Source organism: Poecilia mexicana, unplaced genomic scaffold (genome assembly GCF_051168715.1).
Source record: "Poecilia mexicana isolate PSO_F unplaced genomic scaffold, ASM5116871v1 scaffold_10, whole genome shotgun sequence".
NCBI classification, from domain to species: Eukaryota; Metazoa; Chordata; class Actinopteri; order Cyprinodontiformes; family Poeciliidae; genus Poecilia; species Poecilia mexicana.
In genome coordinates this window covers 13,789,680-13,817,429 of record NW_028263379.1, presented here as the reverse complement: position 1 = coordinate 13,817,429, position 27,750 = coordinate 13,789,680, and the positions used below count along the sequence as shown (strand labels likewise).

Sequence of the window (27,750 nt, the reverse complement as noted above, 5' to 3'; positions counted from 1 at the left end):
GTGTTCTTACTCTCCCGAATGGAACATTAATTGGCACGATGATGGTTTGTATGTAATGGAGGGTCTGGAGTGTGTTGCAGTCCGGGGTCTAATGGACCATTTATGATCATATTTCGATTGGTAAGTTTCTTTGAACTTCAGCTCGACAAACAGATTCAAGCTGTAATTTAGGGGCACATTAAGTCGCGCACGCAGAATAATAACAGAATCTGACATGGCAGAAGCAGCAATCATCCTGCACTAAAACCTCTCTTTATAAGGTAGGTGATGAAAAGCAAAGCTGTTGCTGTAATTCTCAGAAGTATCAAAACAGTCGACCTGAAATTTTATCCTCCATCTGTTGCTGAAAAGTAGAAGCTGGTGTGAAAGTCAGTTTGCACACACGGTGGGAGGATGAGGGACGAATGTTGAGTACCTCTTCTATACTCTTTATGTTCAGTTTTAAGTTATAGATCAATACAAAGTAGCTTATGTTTGCTTTGTAGAATGAAAATATATGTTGTTTTCTTCGATTTATTAAAAATGACATTTTTAGTTGATCGTTTTGCCCATCTTTCTTTGAGCTAAACCTCAGACAAATTGGATGCAAATGACTATGACTAGGTCTGGACTTTGACTAGGCCATTATAAGCAAATAGCACCTTTAGATGTAAGTTTAGGATCATTTTCCTTCTGTATGGCAAACATCTCCACCAATCTCAAGTCTTTTGTCGCTACTAATAGGTTTCCTTTCAGGATGATGTTATAAAATGTTACCACTTTTACTTAACTATCCTGAAAAAAATTAAGAATAATTTTTATATATATAATTGCAGCCGACAGTCTTTAGAGAAAAGGCAATAACTTGTTGTGAAAGAGACTGAATTAAAACCACAGAAACAATGGCAGTATAAACACTACAGTAAGTGAATGTGTTACCAACTACATTTGGAAAGACATATGTAAGTAAGCATACTGAATCTAAGACGTATACCACACTTTGAACATGTTAAAAAATGACATTTTTCAGTGTGATGGCTCCTTCAGCCTGGAATCAGCTTCAGTCTGAAATCAGGATGTCAGAATTGATTTCACTGGATTTATTTCGAGCGATTCTTAAAAACAGGCAACGAGAATCTTTTAAACAGTGTCACTGTTTTTAAATTGTGTTATTCTGTTTTATATTTGTGTATATGTAATAATTCAATTTTGTTTTGTAACCAGGTTGCTGTGTACTGCAGACTTCTGCCCAGGTCCCCCTTGAAAATGAGATCTAGATCTCAATGGGGTTTACCTGGTTAAATTAAGGAATAAAAGAATAAAAATAAAAAAATAATGTTTATCCGTAAAAAAAAAAAAAAAAAACTGGATTTTTGTGTTCACTCACATCAAATCTCAGTAAAATACATAGAAACTTTTTGTCACAACATGAAAAAGTGAGAATACTTTTTCCAGGTTCTGCATACTGTTGGCTTACGGCTCCATATTTATTTGCCCTCCTGCTGTATTTTGGTTTGTGCCATCTTATTACAAGCCTTCTGTATCTAGGTCTCACCAGAGCTCGAATTTCTTCAGCAGCTACTTTACTTCTGCTCTCTGTCATTTATTTCTGAGCACTCAGCCTCCACGCAACTGAAAGCCTGTGGTTAAATATGAGGAGGTAATACAGTAAGAGCTGCAAGATGCAACCATACATTCGTGTGAAGGTCAGAAAACCGTAGCAATTGGTTTAAGGTGTGAAAAAGCTACATGTGGCCTCGCATGTGTGTTAAATCACAACAAATTACTCCTTAACTTGCAAAATATGGCCTGATGCAACCCTGTTTCCACAGCAAATCAAACTCGGAGGTTCCCATACTGGAAGCCTCTGGTCAGAGCGAAGACGGGCCACGACAGGAAGTGCGCTTCATTCAGATTCTGTGGCAGGGAGGAAGAAAAGGCAGCAGAGTTAAATAGATTCAGCTCTGCTCCTCAGTCAGACAACAGCCGCCGCCTCCTGTCAGTGGGCTCCATGCCCACCAGTGGGTTGTTTCTTCATGTGCTGGTGTGTGTGGAGTTACCTGTGTGACTTCTTCCATGAGCTTTGGTTGGTGACGTCGGCTGACAGATGGTTGAGATACTCTCTGCTACCTTTAGCAAAAAAAAAAAATGATATTTTTGTTTCAGTTTTCATTATTATAGAATTCACACTTGAAGCTTTTCAACATCACACATTCCTCTGATTTATGTATTTTTTCCTTGTTGGGAATTAAAGCAGAACGCTGCATAAAAATCAGCAACAGCAAGACAGTCTGTGTTAACACAGCTGTTTAAAAATAATCTTTTTTTAGTCATTTTGTGGAAAAACTAGTTGATTTCTAAGATGAAAACAAGTCAGTTTTTACCTTTTTAAAGAGTTTTTAAAAGTAGCTACTGGTAATTTGCACCGTTTTTTCTGCTAATGGGTTGCAGAGGATTTTTTTAGCACCTTCATCTAAAATAACTTCATTTGATCAGCTTGTTCTTGTACAAAATGCTTTGCTAAATCTTTGCAGCTTTAGTTTTGATGGTGGCTGCTCTGAATAAATTAGCTGCGCCACTTGACTTTTTCTTTTTTTTCACATCACTGTGATTTCAATTAGTTTAAATGGGAATCTCTCTTATCCTTAGCTGGAGCTGCAGCAGCTATTTATTGAGAATCTTTATTCATTTTTTTTTATCTCCGCACAATGACAACAGTGTGATAACGGCCACAAAAGCGAAATTTTTTTGTTTTATTTCTTATTTACTACAGTTACCGGTGAGCAATTTTAAAGAAATCAGAGTATTTGTTTAAATTTACATATCTTTTATCTTTCCAAATTTGATTAAATTTAATTTAAATGTGCAAAAGTTTGAAATTTTGCACATTGTGACATTCATGTCACAATGCAGCCACAGACTTTAATGTATTTTATTCAGATTGTGCATAATTGATCAACACAAAGTAGTGCATAATAATCCAGGGAGGAAACGAATATGTGGTTTTTATCGTTATTTACTAATTAAAATCTATAAAGTTCTCTATATTAAGCCATGTTTATTGTTTAACCCAAAATAAAATCCAGCTGCCCTCAGAAGATTCCTGTTTATTTAATAAAGTGAATCTGTGTGCAATTTCATCTCAGTACAAATCCAGATGTTCTGTGAAGGCCTCAGAGGTTCGTTAGAGAACATCAGTGAACAAATGTCATAATAACACAGCAGACTGGTTTGAGATAAAGTTGTAGAGATGTTTAAAATAGAGTTTTAGCTTTTAAAACCTAAACTTTGAACATGTCACAGAGCTCTGTTTAATTCACCATCAGAAAAGTTTTCATAGCCAACCTCCTTTTTTAACAGGGCAGGCTATGAAATTGACAAAAGAAGGAGCCAATCGGGCAGCGCTAACTTTGCAGAAACTTCAGAGATCTACAGATTGTCTTTGTGTAAAGGTGGCAAGAGGTTATGTTTAGTTTGCCACAAACTAAGGAGGGGATTCAACACACTTGTCAAAGAAGGTGCTCTGAACACATGCAAAAACCTGTTTGTCAGAAAAATAAACACTGTGCATCACCCTGAAGACATCATCTCTGTTGTGAAGTGTGGTGGTGGCAGCAGCATGCTCTGGGGATGCTTTGAGCAAAGTTATCCTGAGGAAAACCCAGTTTGATGCTTCAAAATGCTTAAAACTCAAAACCACGTAAATCCATTTAATAATTTATCATAAGGTTTGAAAACTACTTAATTTAACTGAACTTGAAGTATTTCACAAAGATGAATGGGCAAAATGTTCAATCTCTATTTATGCAAAAGATAAAATTTGTCACAATGAAGTATTGTTACAGCGGGTTGAATGGAAATGCATGCCATACATTTTTGATCTTAAATGTAAAAATGTTTGAAATCCATGCATCATTTTCTTTCCACTTCCCAAAAATGTACTCCTAATAGAGTATATTGAACTTTCAGGCTCTAACTGGCCGTAAAGTTTAAACCCATATTGTCTCATTTGCAGTCTGAGCTGTAAAAAGAGAAGCAGCTACTTAGTTTTGAAGCATTTCTTCTCCATTCAGCTTCGTCCTCCTTCATCCTACTCTGAGTATTCCTCATATCTTATGCTCCACATTAACTATAGAAGAGGACTCTTTCCTGGTGATTGCACCCGGTCAAGTTCAGCACCTCCTTAAAAGTCCTCATGAGTCTTGGCAGTTCTCACCCACCGCTCCTTTCGCTGTGTTTCGCAGGAGATCAGAAACATGCACAACGAGCAGCTGATGGGCATCAGGCGAGAAGAGGAGATGGAAATGTCTGACGATGATATGGAGGACGTCCCTGACAGCAAAGACTCTGAGGACTCAGGTATGCATATGCATGCGCGTATCTGCAGCTCAGCACTGTTGTCATCTTGACAGGAAATCTACCGATCGAGATCTCTTGAGGACGAACGCATTGATTGTTAAATAACTGAGGGAGACGGTTACGTTTGACTGGGATGACAGTGATCATCCTCTAAACATCTGACAGCCTTCCTACAACTCCACACAAATAAAGAAACAGGTTCAGAGTCCGTCACGCCTCACTCCACCAAAAATATACACAGAGACCTCATCCGCAGGCTCATATTTCAGATTATAAGGGCGATAATAATCAGTTTTTTACCTCAGAGGAGTCTATTTGTGTGTGCTGAAGCAACTACAGCTAATGGTGTTGCTTATCTCTCCAGCCCCATAACAATAGCCTGAGAGTCATCACCAGAGCAGCACGGAGAAACCGCTCACCACTCACCGCCACGTGTAAGGGCGCTGTCGGCTGTTCCTTATGCAAGGCTCTCCTCATCTACTCTTCCTCCGTGTTCATCATTCCGATCTCTGCCATTTGCCAATATGACAGCATCTCTAATTGCCGTGCAAATAAATGTAAACGCTGCAGTCGGCTCATTTGCAACCTTTTTATTTAGCTATCAGCGATTAGTGCTGCTGTCAAAGTCTCGTCATTTCGCTCGATTCCGCAGGATCGGCTGAGGTGACGGGTGTTAATGTGACGCGTCCTGATATTTGTGTTAACAGGCTGAAGTGTTAAGCCCCCTTTTTTTTCCCTCTCTAACCTTTAAGAATGAATGTTTACACGTCAACAAGCCCTGCTGGAAACACCTGGGTTATGACTGCAGCCTCTTCAAAGCGAATCGAAGCTTCGCGTCTGAGCCATGTGCGGAATAGAAAGACGGACCGCCGGTTATTGTTGGCGGATGTGCGCCCGGAGGCGTGTGCGTGCATTCCTGCGGGTCGATAGCGCTGCTGGTTATGTAACCGAATCTGGCCACGCGGTTGACATCTCCTCTCGCCAAGCTGATGAGGCTCTCAGATCAATACCCTTTTCACCTCAAACCTTCATTTTGCTGGAAGAGAAGCACACACAAGCTCCGTCTGGACACGCACACTCGCCCAGCAAGAGTTCATTAACACTGCCAATGGTCCTTGATGACAGACTGCTGGCAGCTCTCCTGAACACCTACACATACCCTAATAAAATACCCTTTTATATACACACACACAGAGATAGGATGAGGATTATCTCCTGTTCAGACGGCGAATTAGCTTTTTTTTTTTCTCCCTTTTTTAAAGCTTCTTCTTTAAAGAAGGAGAGCGAGCTGATAGTGCTGGACGTCTCTGGTGCCGGGCAGGTCTCATAATAATGATGATGCCTCCCTCTGTCTGCCGCCTCTGCTCTACAGGTCAGGTCAAATATCCAGCGGAGAGTTATTGGACAGAACATTCTGGGATTATTACACTTTCCAGTCATTGTCAACACGCTCCTGGTGTTTGATTTATCAGATGCGGCGAGAATCCAGACACGACTAAAGACTTCTAATGAGGCAACTTGTACCGGGAGATTGGGAACACAGATATTTTGCATGCAAATGCCACTTTTTGAGATAACAAGGTTTATTTTCTTTGAAGAGCAACCTAGGACACAAGTCTGCGACACACCTGAATAAAATCAATAATTAATGAGAAGGCAGTGACACTGGTGGACGAGAGTTAAAGACCTCTGATCTAGGATATCCATTTTTAGTCATTTTGATTAATAAAAGTAGTTTCTTAACGTAATTAGAGATTTTCTCAAAATCCCAAATGATACAAAATATTTATTTTTATTATCACTGGTTTTTAAAAAAAAACTAACTTTTTAATTTAGGATTTAAGTAAAAATCTTAACAGAAGCAGGTTTAATCGTCGTTTTCACCCCACCCCCCCAATTTTTCTCATTAAATGTCATCAACACTATGACACGAAAATTATCAATTGATCTATTTTTCTTATGCTTTTCTCATAGTCTTCCACAGACATCATTCCTGTAGAAGAAAATATGTCCATGCTCTTTTTGCAAAGGCTTTCAAGTTTTAATTGATTTAAAATCGAAATATAGGTATAAAATTGTGTTGTTGTTGTTTTTCTTTTAAATGGCAGCAAATTTCCTATTACAAATAACAAAAATGAAAGATATATTTTTCAGTTCATCATTTTATTTAGCTGGACTGAGTGCAAAATGAGTTTTTGGAACATTAAAATTGTAGACATGAATAAATTAAATGCATTTTGACATTTGTGAAGCACATTTCTTATCTATTGTGCTTGTTGTTTGCATTGTTTTTTCGCTTAGTCAAATGTTTGAGTGACAGTAGAAATTTAAATGAATTTGAGCTTTATGAAGACCTTTAACAGCTTTTATTGAAAGTGAACAGCTGCTGCATGTGAGCTTTTATATTTTATATACAGAAAAAGGTCATCAGTATTTTCCTGCCCATGAAGGATCCATATGTCTGCTGTTCAGTGTTTCTCACATTAAATTGCATCCCATGTAAGCATGAGGAGTAGAACGTCAAGTTTCAGTGTCTCTCAACTGCTTTGACAGAAATGTTGAGCTTTGAGCCAGTACTTGTTAAAGGATAAATTAATGCTAAGCTGCTGGTTGGAACTCAAGAATCGTTCGTTTTCACCCCATAATCCTGTCATGATCACAAAAATGCAGCTTGTTTTCTTGAGTGTGCCAATATTCCGACTGAACAAGAGCCCAAATTCTCAGGATAATGGAAATAGACCAACTCTGGTGTGTTGACGTGAAAATCATGCAAGGTAGAAAATGAATGAAATCAAATATACAGCATTAATTGCAGACATGGCTGCCCTTGGCTTTTGTACAAACTAAATAAGGATTTTCTTTGAAAGATGCTATTTCTCAGAAAAATAAGTCACTTACCTGGAACCTGAAGCGAGCTTGTGGATTTATTTTTGTCTTAATTGATCCATAGATAAAGAATTCATGTTTCTTTTACGCATTTTACTAAATATCACAATGATGAGTGTGAAAGAATCTCTGTGATATTTATGTTGTATTGCCTTCAGATCAGAAGTTTACATACCTTTACCTCAGTATTTTGTGGCATTGCCTTTAAACTTCATGACTTGGGTCAAATCTTCTGGGTTTCCTTTTACAAGCTTCCCAATAGTTTGCTTGGGTTGAAGTGCACCAGTTCCTCCTGCAGCAAAACATATTCACAACACGATGCTGCTAACCCCATACTTCACATTCAGGATGGTACAAGCATCTCAGTTCTAACTCCAAATGTAACAATGGTCAATATGGTCAAACAGTTCTACTTTAGTTTCATTAAACCACACAATACGTCTCCAAAAATGAAGGTCTTTGTCTTCAAAGTTCTACCAGACTAATGGCTTCCTCATTCAGCCCATGTCACTATGTGTCTTTTTTTTTATTCAGTATATATAAATTCTGGTTTCAACAGTATTTTTAAATTCAGTTTACTGGTAGGATCATTTAGTAACATTTGAAAACATGATTTCATGAATCAATAAAATTACATGATCTTGGACTAAAATGTGAAATAGTTGATCTAGATTCGTATAAAATAGCTTCTTTTTTTTTCCTGTCATAATCTTCCCATGCTAGAATGTTCTTTCTTTCTTCGTCATGTGTTCATTTGCCAGTCTTTTGTCATTTTAAATCAGGTGGGAAAATGTCCTTCTGATCCCAACAAAAGGTGCGTTGTCGCAGTAACTTTGCACTGTGTTGTCTTTGGGGACGACACAAAAGAATTAAGTGGGAAAAAAGCTGTTAGAAGTTTTCCGGTTCCTGAGTGTAACCGGTTTTATAAATAAACACAAGATCTTTTTCTGACTCCGTCTGCACTTTGGGAATAAGCTGAGAGGCTTTTATTAGCAAGCATCTATCAAATAGATTTGTTGTTATTCTGGCTTTCAGGATGTTCTGTCATAGAAATATTGTCTCACCTTCTATATCTGCAAACACCCAAGAGAATAAAGAAATTTACCGTGAATGTTACTATCCAACTTTCAGGTTTTTAGTTTTTATTTACAGTGCAAAGCATGAAAACCGTTAAACGCCGTTTACTTACACCGTAACCAAACTGATCAGTCACATAACACTCAGCACATTTTAAAAAGAAAATGTGTGTTGTGTGGTTTTATGTCTGTAGGTGTTTCCCAAGCAGAAGCCTTAAAGGAGGAGAACGACTCGCTACGCTGCCAGCTGGACGCCTACAGGAACGAAGTGGAGCTGCTCAAACAGGAGCAGGGAAAGAACCAGCCAGTCCGCAGCGAGGAGGACACCACTCATTCACAGCAGCTCAGCTTCCTGCAGCAGGCTCTGCAAGGCATGCAAAAGGTAATGCTTCATAAACTAACCATCCTGATGTCCAACAACGATTTAAATCCACTTTTAAATTACCACTTTCTGACCAAGGACTTTGTTTTTGCTTGCTTTTCTCTGATTGAAGACAATTTGATGAGTGTTGGTGGGTGCTGCTACTTTAAAAGGCTTGCATAGACATACGTAGGGGAAAGAAACCTTGCAAATAAAACAGTTTTAGGTCAATTTTTAATTATTTTCCTTCCTAAAATGTTTTGGATCTCGTCTTTTAAGCGCTGCACTGCATCCTAATGGAGAACTACTTCATTCTTTCATTTTTTCAAATTACAGCCCATCTAAGCCGTTATTATAACCTTTGAAAAATCCATTAAATACAAAAGGATTCAATGCTGAAAGTTTTTCCTGCTGTCTTCCCTGGTGTTTAGAAATCGAACAACCTGTAAGAAAGATGCACATTAATAGATTAGACAGGCGGGAGAAACAGGAAGCAAAATAATTACAGCAGGCATTCAGCAGATCCATAGATGGAGTAGAAATGTAAACAAGAGATGAATTTGATGCGTGCAGATTACCGGAAAATCGATGCCTTGCAATAATATTCATTCCTCACATTTCTGTATATTTTATGAGAATATAATTTGAAAGACCGACAGAGGATTGCATAACTTTGAAGTCTTTGTAATAGAATTTTAATTCCTACAAATACAATTTTGAGATGACTGTTTGTTTTCCACCCACCTGCCTCACTCTGAATCAGTACATTTGGCATATCCCTCTCTGTATTCTCGTTAAATGACATTTTTATTAACTTTTGCAAAATAAGCTCATGCCCATGTAATGAAACTGCCACCATGTTCACTGTGAGAATGATGGATTACTAATTTAACAAACCATGTAAACAAGTTCTCCTACCTGAGTTGTAGATCTCTGCAGCTCCTCCTGAGTTACTACTCATAGAACAAGTTGTTTATCAATAATCAAGAGTCAGCATGAAATCTGGGTGTAGTGATGGACTCGAACCTGAACCTTAAGAGCCACATAAAGACAGTTACAAAGTTGGCCTTCTACCACCTGCAGAACATTTCTAGGATTAAAGACTCATGTCTCGGGAAGATCTAGAGAAATTCATCTGTGTTTTATCTTCAGTTGCATTGATTACTGCAACAGCATCTTCACATCGCTTCCAAGAAAGTCAACCAGATAGAACTCTGCTGCTCGCATTCTGACTAAAACCAAGAAGCTGGAGCACATAACACCAGTTTTAAAGTCCCTACACTGGCTTCCTGTAGATCAGAGAACAGACTTTAAGATACTGTTGTTAGTTTACAAATCACTGAATGGCTCAGCACCACAATGCATTAAAGATCTGCTGCTGTTGTATCAACCTTCCAGACCCCTCAGGCCTTCTGGTTCTGGTTCTGCATCCCCCAGAACCAGAGCCAAACATGGAGAAGCAGCTTTTAGTTTCTATGTGGAATGTTGATTCATTTTAGTTTGCATGCCCACCTTTCTTTTATTTTTCCACTGCAACGTAATGTTTCTTGCTTATTTTATTTTTTTCATCATGTAAGGCTCTTTGAATTGCTCCTTTGCTGAAATGAGCTCCACAGATTGCATTGCTGTTAAACTCTACTTTCTTATTAGATTTTTAAAACCATTGGATTTTATTTATTTGTTTGTGTCGGTCTACATAAAAAGCTGGGGCTCCACAGTAGAGCAGCCAGTGGCACCTTTGCCTTGCAGCAAGAAAGTCCTGAGCTGACTCCCATTTCTGACTTTGCATGTTCTCCCTGTGTATGTGGCTTCTCACTGATAACAGTTAATAAAATAGGGAATATTTTATCTATCAATATTTTAGGAAAAATGCAGATTTGTCTTATTCATTTGCTTTTTCAAGTCTATTCTTGAAAACAACATGTACCGTTTTGTCACCATTTCAAAGATGCTCCAAAAGTTTCAGCAGTAATTCATAATTTGGACTTTCTGAAAAGAAACTGAAAATCTCTCCAGTTCACCTAATGAAGCCAGCAGTTTTACTTCTGTATCTCCCAAAACAATAAGCAATGCTTTTCCTACAGAACAAGTCTCTGTTAAATTTAGATCTGATGAAAGTAAAGTGGCACTAAATAGACTGTGGTGTTTGTCAGATGTCCTCTCTCAGCTGTCTTTCTTCAGTAATGGAAATTATGATCGACTGGCGTTTAGAAGAAGAGAATCTATTAAGGCTGCGCTGTTCCTTTCTGCTTCCAGAGTAATTACCTTTCCAACATGCATCTCTCTCTCTCTCCCTCCCTCTCTCTCCCTCTCCGGGTGTGTTTATGAAAAAGAGGAGGCGAGCGGATTAAATGAACTCGAATGCACTGAAATTGGATACCTCGACCTGGCCGGGTCCGCGAGGTGTTTCGCCGCAGTCTCCTGGATTTGCAATAAAACTTTATCAGCATGTATTGACAGCTTGTTACCCTCTCTCATCAGCCGTGGTGTATCAGGCAGTATAAGCACTCGGTTTCTGTATTATCACCACAGGAGACTGATCGTTTAATCTGTGCTCAACGGATAACTTTGGAGGCTGTTGTCTCTTAAAACATTCCTAAATCCAGTTCTCATACTTCATCCTAAAGCACGCCCTACTTGTCTTAATTTATCCAAAAATAAATGTGAAGCTTTTGAATATTTGGCAATGTTTGTTTTAGATATGCAATGTTCTTCACATCTATTGGCTCAAAATGTGTAAAAAGTCTGTAATTTTCATCTTTTTATTGTAGCAGTAAAATCATGATTATGTGATTTAGAAAAATTGTCCTTCATTTCAAAGCCATTTATTTAGAGTAAAAAAGTCCCAAGTCAGGATTTTTTTTTATTCATTTTTTAACAAAGTCACATAATTATTATTACCCATATCAATCTCTTCAAAATAAATTTAGCTTGAGAATTTTTTATTTGGACTTTAACTTTTTTAATTGATCAGTGTTTCCTGGAACTTTTAATTAGCAATCCACAACTCTTTATTTTCTTGTGGCAAAAATATGTCATCCATTGCTCCTACGCGAATTAGTGGAAAGTAAGAAATTTTCTCTAATTATTTTTCATGTCTGGATAGGTTTAGAAAAATGTTTCAATTTTAAGCCTCTTTTTTCCCCTCTCCCATTTTCTGAAATATAAAACTCTAATAACGCAGAACTGATTTCAGTCCAAATTGACACGTTTAATCTTTCATTTGCAACAACACGTCTTGATTCCACTTTTTTATTAATCATCACTATTTTGTTTTGAACTTACTGACTGAATGTAGATTTATTCAAAAATCAAGTTTACTACTATTTGGTTTCTAGACCTGTTGTTTTTAACGTGACTCTAAAAACTTCAAACCAAGCACTAACACTGTTATTCTTTGGATGTATTACAAAGCCAATTTAGATATTTATGTTCAAAATTCCCACATTTTTTATTTGACCAGTCTAAGAGCAATAGCTCTAGAAATTGGGCTTGATACCACAAAACCACTAGAAGAACACTGTAAAAATCAGACAATTTTTAACACTCTGTGATTTACGCACCTTACAGGTGATGACAATTCAAGCAGATGCTTGATAGTATTTTGTTTTTAAATGTCCAGAATGTTTTTAAAAAAAACACAAAAAAATGGAGAGAAATGTGAGCCTGGAAAAATATTCTGAAATGAAAATTGTGTAGGAACCTTGCATATCATTTATATAACTTAAATGCCATCCCTTCAAACCAGTGGTCATTTCATTGTCCCCACACACAGAGAGGAGAATGGTAATGGAGGGGAAATAAAATCTCTAATGTTCTCAGTTAGAGACCATCGGATTTCCAGACAACCATTAAACATGTCATCTGGTTGTTAAGAAGTGAAACCTTTTCTTTCCGACTGTCACAAGCATAAGCTGGTGAATTTGCTTTTGGTCAGTTAAGACTAAAATTGTGAGATTAACAAAAACTCAATGGGTTTGGACTGAATGAAACAAAGGGTGAATATGTGCCTCCTTCCTGTGAGTTCTCGGGGGTTGAGCAATAGTTTATTTAGGAATCAAGAGCCAACAAATCCAACATTAAATCCAGACCTGGAACGCACAGAAAAGTAATTTCAAATGGCTTCAGGACCAGAATCAAATCAAGGTCTCTCATTACTATTCAAAAGGAGTAATCACACTAAACACTTTCCTCCTTGCCAACAAGAGGACTAAATAAGAAAATAGACTCAAGCTAACTTTTACCAACTTGCCTGAATGTTGTATGCCAAATTGAATAAGGTTGAAGATCATTTTTAATTCATTGCTGATGGCTGCAGGAAGCTCAACACCTACAGAAAACAAAACCAAACAGACCATGAACCAAAATGTTTCTCTCTTTATGCTCAAACCTTTGATTTAATTTGTTCCTGGATAAATGCACCGCGATTAAAGGTTTCAATTTTCAGATTTTTTTTTTTTTTTTATGTTTTTTGAGATCATACTACAGCATTAATATTTTTTTTCTATCCATCTGTACTTCAGAGGGGTCATTCATTATTTAATTTATTGCATTTTAAGATTAATGTAAAAAAAAAAATTGCCCATGCAAAGTTCGCCTGCTAAACAATGTGCTGATTTAATTTTTTTTTTTTTATTACACCTCGTGGTGTTTTTACGGCTGGTTAGTCCTCACCAACATTAGCGTCTTAATGTTTGCTCTGTTTTCACAGCAACTGTTAAAAATGAGGGACGAACTGAAGCAGCGGGAGGCGGAGCTGGAAAAGAGCCTCGAGGACAAACAGCAGCTGAAGTCGCAAGTCCAGAATCTGAAGGAAGGTCTGCAGAAGCTGCAGAGCACACACACAATGCAGGTCAGTGTGACAGATGACATCCCTCACTCTGCTGGCTTCTGCCAGAGCCGACACGGAGCGTTTACTTAGCGGGCTTCACAGCGGGACTCGTCTGTGGGTTGCCACCGTCTTTGTTCAGAGAACAAACTTTGCAGTCTGCGCTTTCATAAGAGAGAGGTTAGCTGAGGACGTCCAGGATTATGCAAATCCTGGAAGAAAGTAAAGGACTAAATCATTGGTGGATCAAAGTGGCGATACTTACTTTAACCATTTTTCTAAGCGCCTACTAAGAAATCTCCAAATGCATTCTGTGCATATCACTGAAACTGAAGGAAAGCGCTGACAACAGTGTCATTGTTCATCTGGCTTCGTTCAGTGTTCATTTTCACCTTAATTCATACTTGTATCTTTTTTTTTTTTTTTTACGTAAATTGCATTCAGCTCAAATTTCTTATTAGATCTTTCTAATTTCAAATGTCTCATTAAGTGGTTCTTTAAAAGACGCCTCAGTTTAACTGCTCTTATTTCATAGCAATAAAATGCCCAATTAACACACACTAAACACAAACCAGTCCTGTGATTGCCTACTTTCACATATTTGCATATCATATTTTTCTCTTTATGTTAACATATTAATCAGCCTTTAAATAGGAAACACAGAGGGTTTCGGATTATAAATTAAGTGTTGCCTTGCTGGGAATTTTAATGCAGTCACTCCAGAAGAGGATCTATCTGATGATCTGTCATGTGGTGAAGCTTTTTCACTTTGGGTACAAAACCTATGGATTAGTTTTTAAGCATCCAAAAATGTGAGAGAAAAAAATCCCACACTTCTTTTTGATTTGCGTCTAATAAGCCAGACTTTCTTAAAATCTTTAAAATTCTCTTGATGCAATGCACTACAGGAACCAACTATTAAAAACTGCTTATTTGAGTGGAAATATTATATAAAATGCTGCAACTTGCAGCTTCAGAGGCAGACGGCGCAAACACTCACCTTCAAACCCCCTTTTTTTAAGCATTTGAACTGATATTTTACATATTTGTATCACAGTATATGATTTAAATAATCAAAGCTATCATTAATGTTTTCCATTTCCAGTTTTGTGCTTGTAAGTAATGAGGCACTGCTGCTTCTTTGACTGTGTGTGTGTGTGGTTCATGGTCCTCTGGGATGCACCGTGCAGAGTTTTATCATGTAAGATCTGTTAAAATTACAAACTTCCACTTACTTTGAAGTCATTTTTATCCCTACCACAGGATTTTACAAAATAAAAGTGGTTTAAACCTGCACATAAGAGAAAAATACTGCTGTGTTTGTGTATTGACGATATCACAAGAGGAACTAGAATTGAGGTGAATTTGATTAAAACTAGGGCTGGCACTTTAACGACACAATTTCAATTAATTAATTACGTCGATTTTAATGCATTAAAGATTTTAACACAATTAATATTTGGAATTAATATAACTCATATATTTGGAACTTTTTTTTCATGTGTTTCTGGTAGGCCTGTAAAACTGACACACAAGAATCATTCATAATCGACAGAAGTCGACAGAAAAGCCGATTCTCTTGGCCCACTGGGGGATAATTTTTGCTTCAAAAACCGAACATGTTGTGTCCAAGTTGTGCTAAAAGTTGTACTGAAACGAGTTGATCTACCAGCAAAGCTGTTCAAGCCTGAAATAGCATTTCAGCTTTAAGCGTGTTGCAGCAATTCGAAGGGATTTTGAGTTGTAAATGTTCCTCAGATTGTCGATATAGAGTCTTCAGTTAAAATGGGATTAATTGCAATTAATGAATTAATTACAGAACCTGCAAATAACTCCCAATACTAGTTAAAACATGTAAAAACATTTGAAAAAAAAAAAAAAATACAATCAGGCACACCCAAAAAAACTCAGTAACATTATGCCTTATGTGATGTCATCAAGCATCTGTGTGTTTCACAAAAGCTTTTTTTTTTTTTTTTTTTGGAGGGTAGATCATTTGTACGTAGATAACCATGACAACAAAATAATAAAACAAAACGTGACCCTGACACGGTGTCAAACTGTCCAAGGTGAACTTCACTTACCTTTACAGAAGTGTCCGGTGTGCAGCTTTAAAACCGTCTCACAGTTGTAGTTTAATAGCTGGTCCTTGCAACGTCCAGAAGAAGCTCACTTTAAATTAAACCAGAGCCGTTTCAGGAGCCTGAATCATTACTTACAGACACTCCTGCTTCATTATTTATTCACTGGATGTGTTGCTTATGTTAAGCTGCTCATTTGCCAGCAAAACTGAGCCTAATACTAATTAATGCCCGGTTGTTTAACAACCGAGCTGCAATGCTAAATACCCGGTCTTAAAAACATTTTCAAGTGTCAGGGGTCATTTTTCTCCGGTAGCCCCATCATGTTTACTAATGTTTCAGGTGTTGTCCGCTATCCCCGGTGGTCTGCTATTTGTTTGTTAATGTTCCCTCCAGCTCTGTTTAATGAGAGCAATGGCTGTCATTATAATGAGCCTCAGTTAAATCACCTCTTAAACTGATAATACAAACTAAGGGCTCTCGCAGCTCATGAGGATTCCCTCCAGGAGATCGCCGGCGGGTTTCTTATAACCTAGAGCTGAATCAGGAACGTGTTGTCAGTCCCCTTTATCAGAGGGACGCTTGTCAATAGCTTGTTAATGGTGATGAGTTTGATAAGAAATGTGTCCCCACGCCTGCGAGCTGAGGGGAAATATGCTAATTAAAATTCCTGCATGCTGGCAAACTTGAATCATGAAAGACAGTCTCATTACAGGCTAAAAGAGAAATCAATTTTAGGGTTTGGGTTTCACTGAAGATTAGCGGACACTGTGGGACGATTTGTCATGTTGAGGATATTTCTTTACGGCCTCAATTCTCTTTCATCGGCGCAGTGTCCCTGCTGTCCCCAAGCTGTCACCACACATTACTCCTGCGACTCGACTGCAGGTCATTGCAGAGATTAACCTTCTTATTATTACGATCAAAACAAACTTTTTCCATCAGTTTTTATCACATTTTACTGCCGCTATTGACAGTTTCGTGTTTGATTTATTTGTTGGTTTGTTCGTTCTAATTGCGTACACTTTTTGATTTAATTCTGTCGACTTCAACGGCTCCAGTCCCACACATTGAAGGATGTCGCTTTTAAGATTTATCTCTTTACTTTGAGGTAAACTTTTTAGTTTTGATTCTTTGCATATCAGGGCATAACTGATGTGCATAAATAAAAAGATTAAGGTAGAAACTTGCAGCCTGGTGCTGCTAATAAAATGTACGTGGCTACTTCCACATCATGAGATTTGGTCACCAGTGCAAAAGGAATTTGATCAGTTTTCTGCTCTGGAGCATAAATGCATATATATCAGTATTCGTGGATTTTTCTTAACTTTAAACGTTAAATTATTCACAGAAATCCCATCTATTCACTAATTTATTTTTATAGAGCTTTTCTAAAATATTAGAAAGAAATATTGAAACACCTATAGGGACTCTGCCGTTAGCTGGTGTTTTTAAAGCAGCCAATTTTAGTAGTTATCTATGTTAGATAACTACTGATCAGGTAATCTGATGTCGAATAACTTGGTTGGATTTCTTAGAGAGCAGCCATTCAGGAAAATCTGGACACAAACTGTTGTATGCTCATCAGATGATTCATTTGTTCCAGTTTTGACTCAGATTAGCTAAATGTCTCCATATGGGGTCCAGTGATTCAGCGTTGCTTGTCTGTTTGAAATCCACAATTTTTCGGGACTGTATTTTCATAGTAAACAATGCTTGATTGGACACAGCTGAACTCTTTCATTGCTGTGTCGTTCCTCATGTGCTGCAGCTGGAGATGTCAAACCCGGGCAATGGAGGCAAAGACGACGGCAACAACAAGACTGTGGTAAGTGGAAAACTTAAAGCCCTTCCTACCCATTATGATTTTCATTCCTCAGTTTTTATGTGTGTCATCTTTCTCCTTATCTCCTTCTCCTTCCCGTCCTCCACTGACATAACAGATCATTGTAGCCTAAAGTGGCTTAACGTGCTGTAACTACATTTGTCATTGAATTAATCACCCAGACTCAGTCGAGATCGGAAATAAAGCAGCCGTAAACACTAAGATGCCTTGCACATGTGTATACGTCTGCAGTCCCACACGCCGGTGTATCCAGACGGGGTGTGATAAATAGATTAAAAACTGAAAATGGCCACCAGGCATCCCACAGCATGAGTGGAAACATTACACACAGTAATCTGTTGGACAATAAAAACTCATTTGCCTTTTCTCTGCCACCTGTCAGAGATCTGGAGCAAACTGTTTAATCATTTACCTTTTAAGCCTCTTCCCTCTGCCTCTGTTTGCTTCCTTAAAGCTCATCTCATTTTGTGACGTTGTGTGCGTAAATGTGTGTGTGTGTGTGTGTTTGACAAGTATCACTTTGTTAGAAATATAACTGATGTCTGAATTTCCTTCTGAGCTTCACCCGTAACCGATTTGTTGTTTCTCAGGATTGATATGGTGAGACCTTCTGATGTTTTCATATATTTATCACAGACATGAATACATTCAACTTTTAAAGACACATTTAAGACATTTTCTTTTTTTCAGGCTGAAATTATTAGACATCAGAAAATCAAGAAGTGGGTGCACAAGTTTGAATTTATTATGAGATTTCATTAATCAGATGTATTTGATTTGTAAATGTAATCTTAAATTCTCCATAAGTCTAGAATAAAGTTTAATTTTAGGGCAACAGTTCCAAAATGAATATTTGGGACTGACTTCATTTCAATCTCATAGATTTCAAGAACCTTTATGAGTTGGAACGGACATATTTTGTCAAATTAAGATGTGGAATGCTGCCAAAGAAGGCAAAATGATAAAAGTGACTCATGGTTTAGTTTAAGGATGAATAACCTCATGCATGATGGTTAGATTTTCTATTTTGCTTGGATTGTACTTTATAAATGTTTGATTATATGTGGGAAATGTTTAGAAATGATATTGGGAAATTATTGCTATAGAACATAAACTTGGCTCTTCTCAGTACCACTATTTGTGTTTATTTGATTATTTCAATGCATGGATAAGAAAACATATATTTAACTTGTGCACCACCCTAAAAAAAATACTTCCTTAAATAAAACATGGAAAATTCAATACATATGATATTCATGATGACTGAATGTAAACTGTAGCCAGCTCCGTATTTCTGTAAGATTCTTAAGCCCTAATCCTATTTAATTTGTCTACATCAGCGACTGATGTCTGATTTATTCATGGGTTCTCTTTGTGTGTTTCCATGTTTGCAGGAAGCCACACTTTCAGCAGTGGTGTCCTGCAGTCAGGAGAAAAGAGGTCCCACAGAGAAAAACTCAACAAGTCCCATTCACTCGGAGAGGGAAGCCCTGCTAGTTGGTAAGCTGCCGCCACTTTCACATCAATGTCTTCATTCAGGCTCAATTTTCTGTGCAAACTGAAGCTCTGTGGGCTCTTTTTCACACTCATTATTTTACAGAGTCTTGTTTAAGCAGATTCGGTTTATTAGCTCCTTCAGTCGACAAAACAAATCTCAAAATTAAGGTTACTTATTCATATATTCTTTTTTTCTGATTAAAAAAACATCAAAACTGCTTCCAGTTTAGCTGGAACTTATTAAATTAATACCAATTGGGACTATTATCATTGTAGGCTTTCCTATAATAGAGAGTATTATCGAATAACGCTTCCATGCCCAGTTGTCTGTCCAGTGAGTTTTGGTGAGCAAATGCTTCTCTTTGTTCCACTCAGTTTAATCATCTCTGATCAATAGAGTGTCACTCTGATGGTCATTATTTCATCATGCTTGTTTATTTACCCCAAGAAATCTATCTATTAGTTAATGGAAGGTCAGTTAATAAATGTTTTGCTGTGCCCCCAAATCTATAAAGTCTGCTTTTCACAAATGTCTTTTTGAATGAGACGATAAAGATGAAACCAGACGTTTACAAACGCAGCTCGTGTAAAACGACACTTGCCGCGATTCCAATGCAAATTTCTGGAGAACTTTGTTGTAAAGTTTGGTCTGATATAACTATATAAGTGAGTGCACATTTACATTTTTCATTATTTATTAATAAAACCATGTAATATTTTTGTTTCACTTCACAATTATGCAGTTTTGTGTGTTGGTCTAACATATAAATTCCCAATAAAGGCGTTTGAGGGTCCAATGAAATATCTTCTGATGTTTCACTGGCAGCCCTTGTAGCTCAGTTTAACTCTGACATACAGAAGTGACTGTGACACATTAGACAGATGCGTGCCTTCCTAATTAAGTTCATTAAATTAATTGAGCCGTGCGCAGATCAAGGACAAGTAGAATTAACAGCCACTGTCTAAGCACATTTGTAAATTAGATATTTACATGTATTATTGTTAGCAAGGCAATTTGTGGAGGAAAAGTGAGCTATGAGGGGAAATAAAAACAAGCAGTGGGGAATAAAAACTTTGTTTATGCCTTTCAGAGAACACGCATTATCACCGCTTCACATTCCTACCACTAGACAAGTGTTAAAGTTTTGTGTTTGGAATAATTCTTGTCTCTGCTGCAGGCTTTGTTGTGTTTCCATAGTTGACAGAAAGCGTGGTGTCAGAGTGTAAGCTGCAGATGCTGCTCAATGCCTGGTTGAGTTTGCAGACTACAGGAGCCGAAGGACAAAAACAAGGAGGGACACCTGCAGTTTCTGTTAATTTATGAAAAAGGAAGGCAAGAATTATTCACATTTTAATGCACCGACTTGAAGGGAGGATGAATCCCAGCTCATACAAACTGGAAGCTTTGTACAGTTGGAGAACAATTTTTCTTTATTGGCTTTTTCATGGCATACATGCAGAGCAAAGTTTTGTTGTTGTTGTTGTTTTTTCCAGTGGGTAAATTGAGCCAAATATATCAGAGAGATTTGGACTTGTTGTTCTATCTGAGTGCCCCATTAAACTCCCATTCAGCTGAGCGGCTCCAGACGAGCGCGTTGTTTGTGCTCGAGTATTGATTGACCTCCCGCAGGTGACAAAAATGAAGTTGTGGTGCAGCATTTTGCCTCTTTAAAGCTTCAAGCAACGGTTGTGTTTTTGCTCAGCCAGAAGCCGGGCGTATTGAAGTGTGCCGCACAGCTACGTCGGTGGTTAGTGAGCGCAGACAGCGAGCTGGCTCTCCTCTGGTCTTCCTCTGCGAGCTGATGGCAGATGGTTTGTTTGTGCTGGGGGAGAGTGTGGCTTTGATCAGAGACAACAGCATCAAAGGCATCATTAAACTCTCTTTCTAATCTGGAGCGACAACATACAAGAGGCTTTTAACAGTAATGGGACTCTGGGAAGAAGTCGCTTAAAGCCGCTCCTCCACTCAGCCCAAGGAGACGGCGAAGAGTTGAGAAAAAAAGAAGGGGGGAAAAAAAAAAAAAAAGAACGGTTGCTGCGAATGTCCTCTGGTAATTTGTCAATGTTTAATGGTTGAGTGAAGCTGGAAGTTAGCAGCTTTGCATGACTTATTATTTTTCTCTCCTCAGGGATCATCTCAACCTTCCTGCACGTCCACCCGTTTGGAGCCAGCATCGAGTACATCTGTTCCTACCTCCAGCGTTTGGACACCAAGGTAACGCTTTGAATCAAAGCTTTCCACTGAGGAGCGCTGGAACAGTGCTGCCCTTTGGTATAAATCTAGATTACATGCATTTATACAGACAGCGTGTTGGTCCGCCCTGCTGGGCTGACATATGGGCTTGGATATTCACTCAAACTTAATCCGAGCGGACCTCCCTAATGCTTTTTGCAGGCTGTTCCACAGAGGTGGATGGATTTACCAGAAGTTCCCTAAAACAGAATCGCTTTAAAGGACAGTTTGACGTCCTCACAGATGCACTCACTTGGCCCCCCCGCTGGGAGGTAAATGAGGGGACGACAAAAAAAATAACACACGTCATTAAATATTTAGTCCTCCGTTGAGAAATGTTCCTATGTTGATGTGATTTTGTTTTTCTAGAAATTAAAGGATTTAATCACACTCAACAACACTGAGTTAATTTAACAGAAGATATTAACAAAAAAAATCATTTTGTTAAGGTTAGAACATCCTTAAGAGTTGATGGTTTAAACAATTTAGTGGAAATAACTTCAGTGAGATAACCTGTTTCTGAAAATGCAAACGTTTAATATCTGCTGATATAGCGCCGTAGCCCACTTATGTGAGCATTTTCATTTTTACATGTTTTAAATGGTTAAAATTGTCATAAACAAGCATCAGTCTGGATGTTATACCTCCACTGCTGAGGATTTATTTACTTTTCTACAATCTGACAGCAATATGACTGCAGCTAAAGGTGCTGTTATTCACAGAACCTCAGTTCAACAAAAATCTGCAACTTTAATCATTTTTCTGACATGTACAGCCTGTTCCACATCTGGCTTTAATAAATGTTTTTCTTTGTTTTGTCTTTTGTTTTATTACGTAATTAGAAGCCTCTTAAAGATGGTGAATATTAACATAAAATAATTAAGGGTAGACATTTACACCTCCGTAAAAAAAAAATAAAAATAGCGTTTGCCTCCATGGAGCCAAACTTTAATGAAATGTTTACAGTCTGGATCAGTATTTCTCCAGGCGTTCTGAAAGTCTTTCAAAGTATTTCTTTAAACTTTTTTTTAAACCAGCACCTGAACTTTTTTTTTCTTGAAGCATCTTGACTTGTATTTTTCTCAAAGGGCAAATGGGTTTTCAGCAAGTCAGTCAAATCCTGACATTCATACCACAAGTTATAATAAGTTCAACAATCCACCAGCTTCAGAATCCAACAACTTCCTGTGTTATGACGCTTTGATTGCACCAACCAAAGCCAAGACAGGTTTTCACTTCCAAGCTCCTCATAATAAATAAGTATTGAGTTAAGGCCACCTTGGATTTAACAGAGAAGTAGGAAACACAATTTATTTCAACTTGTTTAATAAGTACAAAACATAAGTTCTATTTCTTAAAAGTAATGCTGTTTAGATACTGCTTAAGCTTAAAATTTGTTCTTTTAGTACACCCACTTGTAATATTTTTATTTGTTTTATTTTATATTCTGGTACATATTACATCTTACTTTGTAATGGTAAGGCAAGAAAAGTCCAAATCCTGTCTGTCTTAATTTTGCACCATTCTTTTGTTTTAGTTGTTCGTTGTATAAAATCAATGCAAGGGTTAAATATGACCTGCAAGCCTTTTGATTTGTTTTTAAATGATTGTGTTTAACTTGAATTAAATCCCAAATACTTTTTGTTCTGTAATTTTAGAGTAACTTTATCCTTTTGAGGACTTTGTTTCTGACTTTAATAATATTGAACACTTTTGCATCTTGCCATCGCTGCCTTATTGTGGGATTTTTCCTCATGCCAGACTATATTAAAACCGATCCATCAGTCTGTCACTGGGAGCCGAGCACCAACTCGGTGTTCTGACATTCGTTTTTGATGAAGTGCAGCCACATCGTCTCATCTTTCTGATGAGGCATTTCACTCCCATTATGACTCCTCTTTGGCACGTCGATTGAAGCTTTCAAATCACCACCTTTTAGCGTCGCCTCCAAAGTGCAGGACTAGCATTAGTCTCCATCTGTGTCGACAAAAGTATTATTTACCTCATCACTTAGATATTCAATTTGTCATCTTTAGAAACTTTTTCTTGTCTACTAGAGAAGTTGTTCTTGTCTGTATATTTTCATCACCAGCTTGACTCATTCTCACGTATACAGAGAGTGTGACGGTCCTCTCGTGCGTTTATTATTATTATTATTATTATTCCTCTACTTTATGTTCATGTGTTGGCTTGTGCACCCGCCCACGCTTTTCTGTCTGCGTGCGTCTGATTTCTTTTTTTTTCTTGTGCATCTGTTGTTCCCACGCTGACTCTCCGCCACACACACCGTGCAGCCCACAGAGTTTTGTCAATATCCTTGGCTAGACTCCCCAACTGCAAGCTCAGTCCTCTACGCTTATCTACTGGCTCCACACACACACAGCTTCATTGTAAAACGGCAATCTTGTTTGCATGGTGGACCTTTATGTGTCACAGCACGAACACTCACAGATTAATTCAAAAATACTGCAGGTTGATCGTAGATCCTCAAACTGTTCATTTCGACGTGATCATGTGGGATTTCAATTGGCCGGCTGATCCTCACCCCACTCATGTCAGAGGTGGGTTTATAAGAGCTGATGTGGTGGAGTCAGAGAAGAAAGCATGAATGTAGGAGCTGCTCAAGGGATGACACATGGAGGTGAAAAGTTTTATTTCACAGTAGTTTGATCATTTTCCCGGCAGAAAATGCTTTTGTGTGATAAATGTTTTCTGAAAACACAGTGGTGTTATCACACTACTAAAACATCAAAACTGATATTAAAAAAAATACTCCATCACAGCAACATTTTTTGAAGGATCTTTTTTGCTCTCATTAACAGCAAAAAATAGGATAAGTTACAAAAAAAATAGGGAACACTTCGGGCCTTGTTTATAAAATATGATCTAAACATAGCACTTCCTTGTTTGGTTAAATGGTGGACAAGCTAACACTTCACAGTTATTAGCACCAATGTTAAAAACTTTACAGTAATATTTTTTATGTTATAAATGTGGCTCTTACTGTACTGCACCACTGCTGATACAGGAGATTTACCGACCTTTTTAAGCGGCTCTCTAACATGAGTGTAACATGTAGTGTTAGCATATAGCACTAGCACAGCTAGCATGTAGCATCCTTCGACATCTCCTTATTTCTTGTCTTTTTGCTTCAGAGGGAAAGCATCTGTCAACGCTGTTGTGTTTGTCTTGTTGACTAAAACGCCAACACTCTATAAGTATGAACAATCCTCTTCTTTTCATAACTTTTGCCTCCTTTTAATGGGGCTTGTATCCCGTTAGAGGACAAAATGTAACAAAAATCCATGACATCATTTAGTCCTCCTTTGTAAGAGTATATCATGATGCCACAAGATTTTCTAAATCTCATAGATTGTGAGGTTATCAAAGCCTTCAGGTCAACCTGGGATAGTCATCAAGTTTAGGATTTCAGCATGGTGGGTCGTGTTTTATTGTCCTTTGGCATTTAACTGGATGTCGATCAAAATGACACCTACAATTTTCTGTCAAATATATTTTTGCACAAGTTGTTTTAGCTTGTGGTCAAAGATGCTTTTGTTGCTCTTTGGGATGAATAGCTGCCCACGTCTTAGATGAAAGTAAAACTTACAATAGCAGGGGTTGAAATAAATAAAATAGACTGACAATTACACTTCACAAAATCTTTCCAAGTGTTTTTTGTTTTCTAGTTTCTAGTGGAAATATCTTACTACACTTGACATAAGACAAAACTAACTTCCAAGTAACTTATCAGCAATACATAGGAGCTTATTTTAAGTAAATATTTCCATAATATTGATGAAAATCTCAATATCTCTGGCAGATTATTTTACTTATAAGACATTTTCCCCATGTTGTAAATTAAATTATCTGCAAGTGGAACTAGCACTTTTTCTATTAATATCAAGGAATTATTGACTTAAAACAAGCTGCTGTCTTACTGAAAAGTTGCTTGCTAGTTTTGTCTTTCTTTTTTTACATGCACTAGAAATTGGACCAAAAATACTTGCTAATGTTTTGTGTTTTTGCAGTTAAACAGAAAGCACCCTTGACATATGTGGACTTGTCGTCTCTCTGCAGATTAACCCCAGTGAGGTGGAGGCTCTTCTTTCCCGGCTGCCCTGCACCTTCAGGCAGGAGCTGACTGGCGTCGGAGCGAGTTTGGAGAAACGCTGGAACTTCTGCGGCTTTGAGGGCATCAAGAGCACTTAGGCTCCGCAGGTGACACTTCTGGGGCTTCGAGAAGACGACAGGCAACACAGACTTTGTAGCAATGTGAAAGATACAGTATCTAGCTCACAAGTATCAAAGACTCGGTACTGAACCCTGACTGTACAAGGGACACAGAGGACTGATCTCAGATCAAGCGGGAATGTTACATGAGCACTTCAGGGACTGTGTAGGTGGCAGAGACTTTAAACATCATCGCTGTTGAGACCAAGCACCCATGATGGAGTCCTCAGAAGCTTGATCTCCGAGTTCCTGTGCATCTGCAAAATATTTTTAGACATGATGACTCCCTGGGAGTCGCAGAGGAGCACCAGTTTCTACCGTCACTGGATCATCACGTAGTTTTGCCCACAGGAGCAGAGCGCGGTGCGTTCGGAGCCGACACGTGACTCTGTAAGGTATCAGGTCTACAGGGCTAATCCAGGAGGAGATGAGGGTGTGTCCTCCCAACCCGTCGACCTCCTTCTCTTCTCTTTTTGCTGTTGCCGGTTTGTAACATAGATCAAAAACGAATATATTTCTTCATTTTCTGTAAAGGCTGTCAGCAGTTGCATAGACTCATTTGTTGTAATACACTGTAAATGCTTGGATGATATTTTTGAATATAAAAAACATTTGAATATCAAGAAAATAGCAAAGCGTCTGTATTTTTGTGCATCTGGCTAGCAGGTAGAGGGTTTGAGTGACTGATTTGCACAAGACAAGTACGCTACCTCTGAGTTTGTGCTCATTCTTGCTTGAAGAGCTGTGTTTTTTTTCTCGTTTCCTTTATCTATCAGGAGCTGTACTCAGAGCTGGGTTTAGAAGCTTACATAAGGGCATTTGTGTCTTTCAGAAGCCAATTAAGCCCGTCTGTCAGCCTGGCGAAAGGCAGAACGTTCGCATCACACTTAAGTGGGAAGCACACCTAGGGGATCGTGTTAATGATGTTTAATTGGAGAGGCAGTTGGTGTGTGTGCTTTCTGGCACCGAGTGAACAGCAAACTGTATTGTTTGTGTACTGTGCCTGCATCCGTGTATTAAATGGTTCTGCAGCGCTTTACGGAGTGGGGGAAGTCGTCTTCTGCACCTCCAGCAGATAGAGAGCTCACCAGCACCAGGACCGGAGGTTCCCCCCTCACCGAAAACCCAGTCGAGCGTTCTTAATGCGCCGCCGCTGGGCCGTGGGGCGGCACGCTCTCTTCCCCGATTGCTCTGAGGAAACAAAGATTTATTATAATGTGTGATTTGCTCTCATTTAGCCTCCTCAGACTCCTGCAGTCACTGCTTTTGAAAAATTAGCGCCTCTGCATACTATTCTTCTAGCTCAATGTAATGTTTTAAAAAGAAGGCCATCACTTGCCATGTGGACAAGCTATTTAATTGTTTAGGAGGCCCATTGGCTGGACTTTACACCCAGCTGCTCTTCCTGGTGTCCATCATTAAAAACACACAACATAACGTAGAAATATTTCAACGATAGATGACAGATTTAACTTGCATATCAGTAAATTTAACCATTCCAGTTAAAACTATGTTGCTCCTAGAAAGCTTTTCAACTTCTTTTTAACTTTGCGTGAACATTGCGTCATGTTATAATGTTATTCCCTTATCAAAAACACACGTGGAGTGTCACCTTGATTCCTTCATGCATGTTTGAGAAATTATTTATTTTGTCATGGCAATCATTCAGCTGCGCACAACGCCTTGTTGGACGCAGCTCCTTCTCATCGCTGCAGTTTCAGCTCCTTCAGACTAGCCTCCAGCAATTAGCAAACATCTTGTGGAACTACCAATTTTCTGAGTTCATTATATGAATTACTAAATGTTGTTAAAGGGTGAATAGAGGAGTGGCAAAGTGATGAATTCCTGAAGGTGGACTTTTAGAAAGAACAGGAGCTCTTAAAGAGACAGAGGCCCAATTTCAAGGCATTAAATTGCAAAATAAAATTTCCTTAAAATCATATTTTATATAACATTTTTATAATAACTGAACTTAGTTTTATCACAATATTTTGAGGTGCTATTGTGGTAACAATAAAAGTGACTGTAAAAACTGTTTTGTTTATTTTTTTAGGTACCTGTGTGACAAACAAACACTCCTATTTGCAACATGTTTCTTTAAGACATGAGTCATGTAAGGACGTGTTGTTTGTATCTCTACACTGAACATAATAACTGCATTTAAAAATAACAATCCTGACAAGAGATCTTTTTATTAAAAATGCACATTTATTGTGAAAATTATTAAAAATGATCATAAGAAATGTATCACAATAAATTATACTCAATACGATAAACGCCCACCGTAATCAGCTCATGTGGGAGAATATGTAGGAATGGACAACTATTATACATGCACTCAATAAATCTGGACCTTATTTATGAGTAGAAA

General features: G+C 38.1%; 1 protein-coding gene across 4 annotated transcripts in view; it reads left to right on the top strand.

The window, feature by feature from the left end:
• enox2 (ecto-NOX disulfide-thiol exchanger 2) overlaps positions 1-26,014 on the top strand; it is a 201,685-nt gene extending 175,671 nt beyond the window's left edge. For all 4 annotated transcript variants that reach the window (XM_088009445.1, XM_088009441.1, XM_088009442.1 and 1 more), the window contains 7 exons: positions 4,224-4,338; positions 8,495-8,682; positions 13,373-13,513; positions 17,342-17,398; positions 18,811-18,916; positions 21,043-21,128; positions 25,227-26,014. In XM_088009445.1, the coding sequence (XP_087865571.1) occupies positions 4,224-4,338; positions 8,495-8,682; positions 13,373-13,513; positions 17,342-17,398; positions 18,811-18,916; positions 21,043-21,128; positions 25,227-25,358 (825 nt within the window). In that variant the 3' untranslated portion in view covers positions 25,359-26,014. The remainder of the gene's footprint in view (positions 1-4,223; positions 4,339-8,494; positions 8,683-13,372; positions 13,514-17,341; positions 17,399-18,810; positions 18,917-21,042; positions 21,129-25,226) is intronic.
• The last annotated feature ends 1,736 nt before the right edge of the window (positions 26,015-27,750 follow it).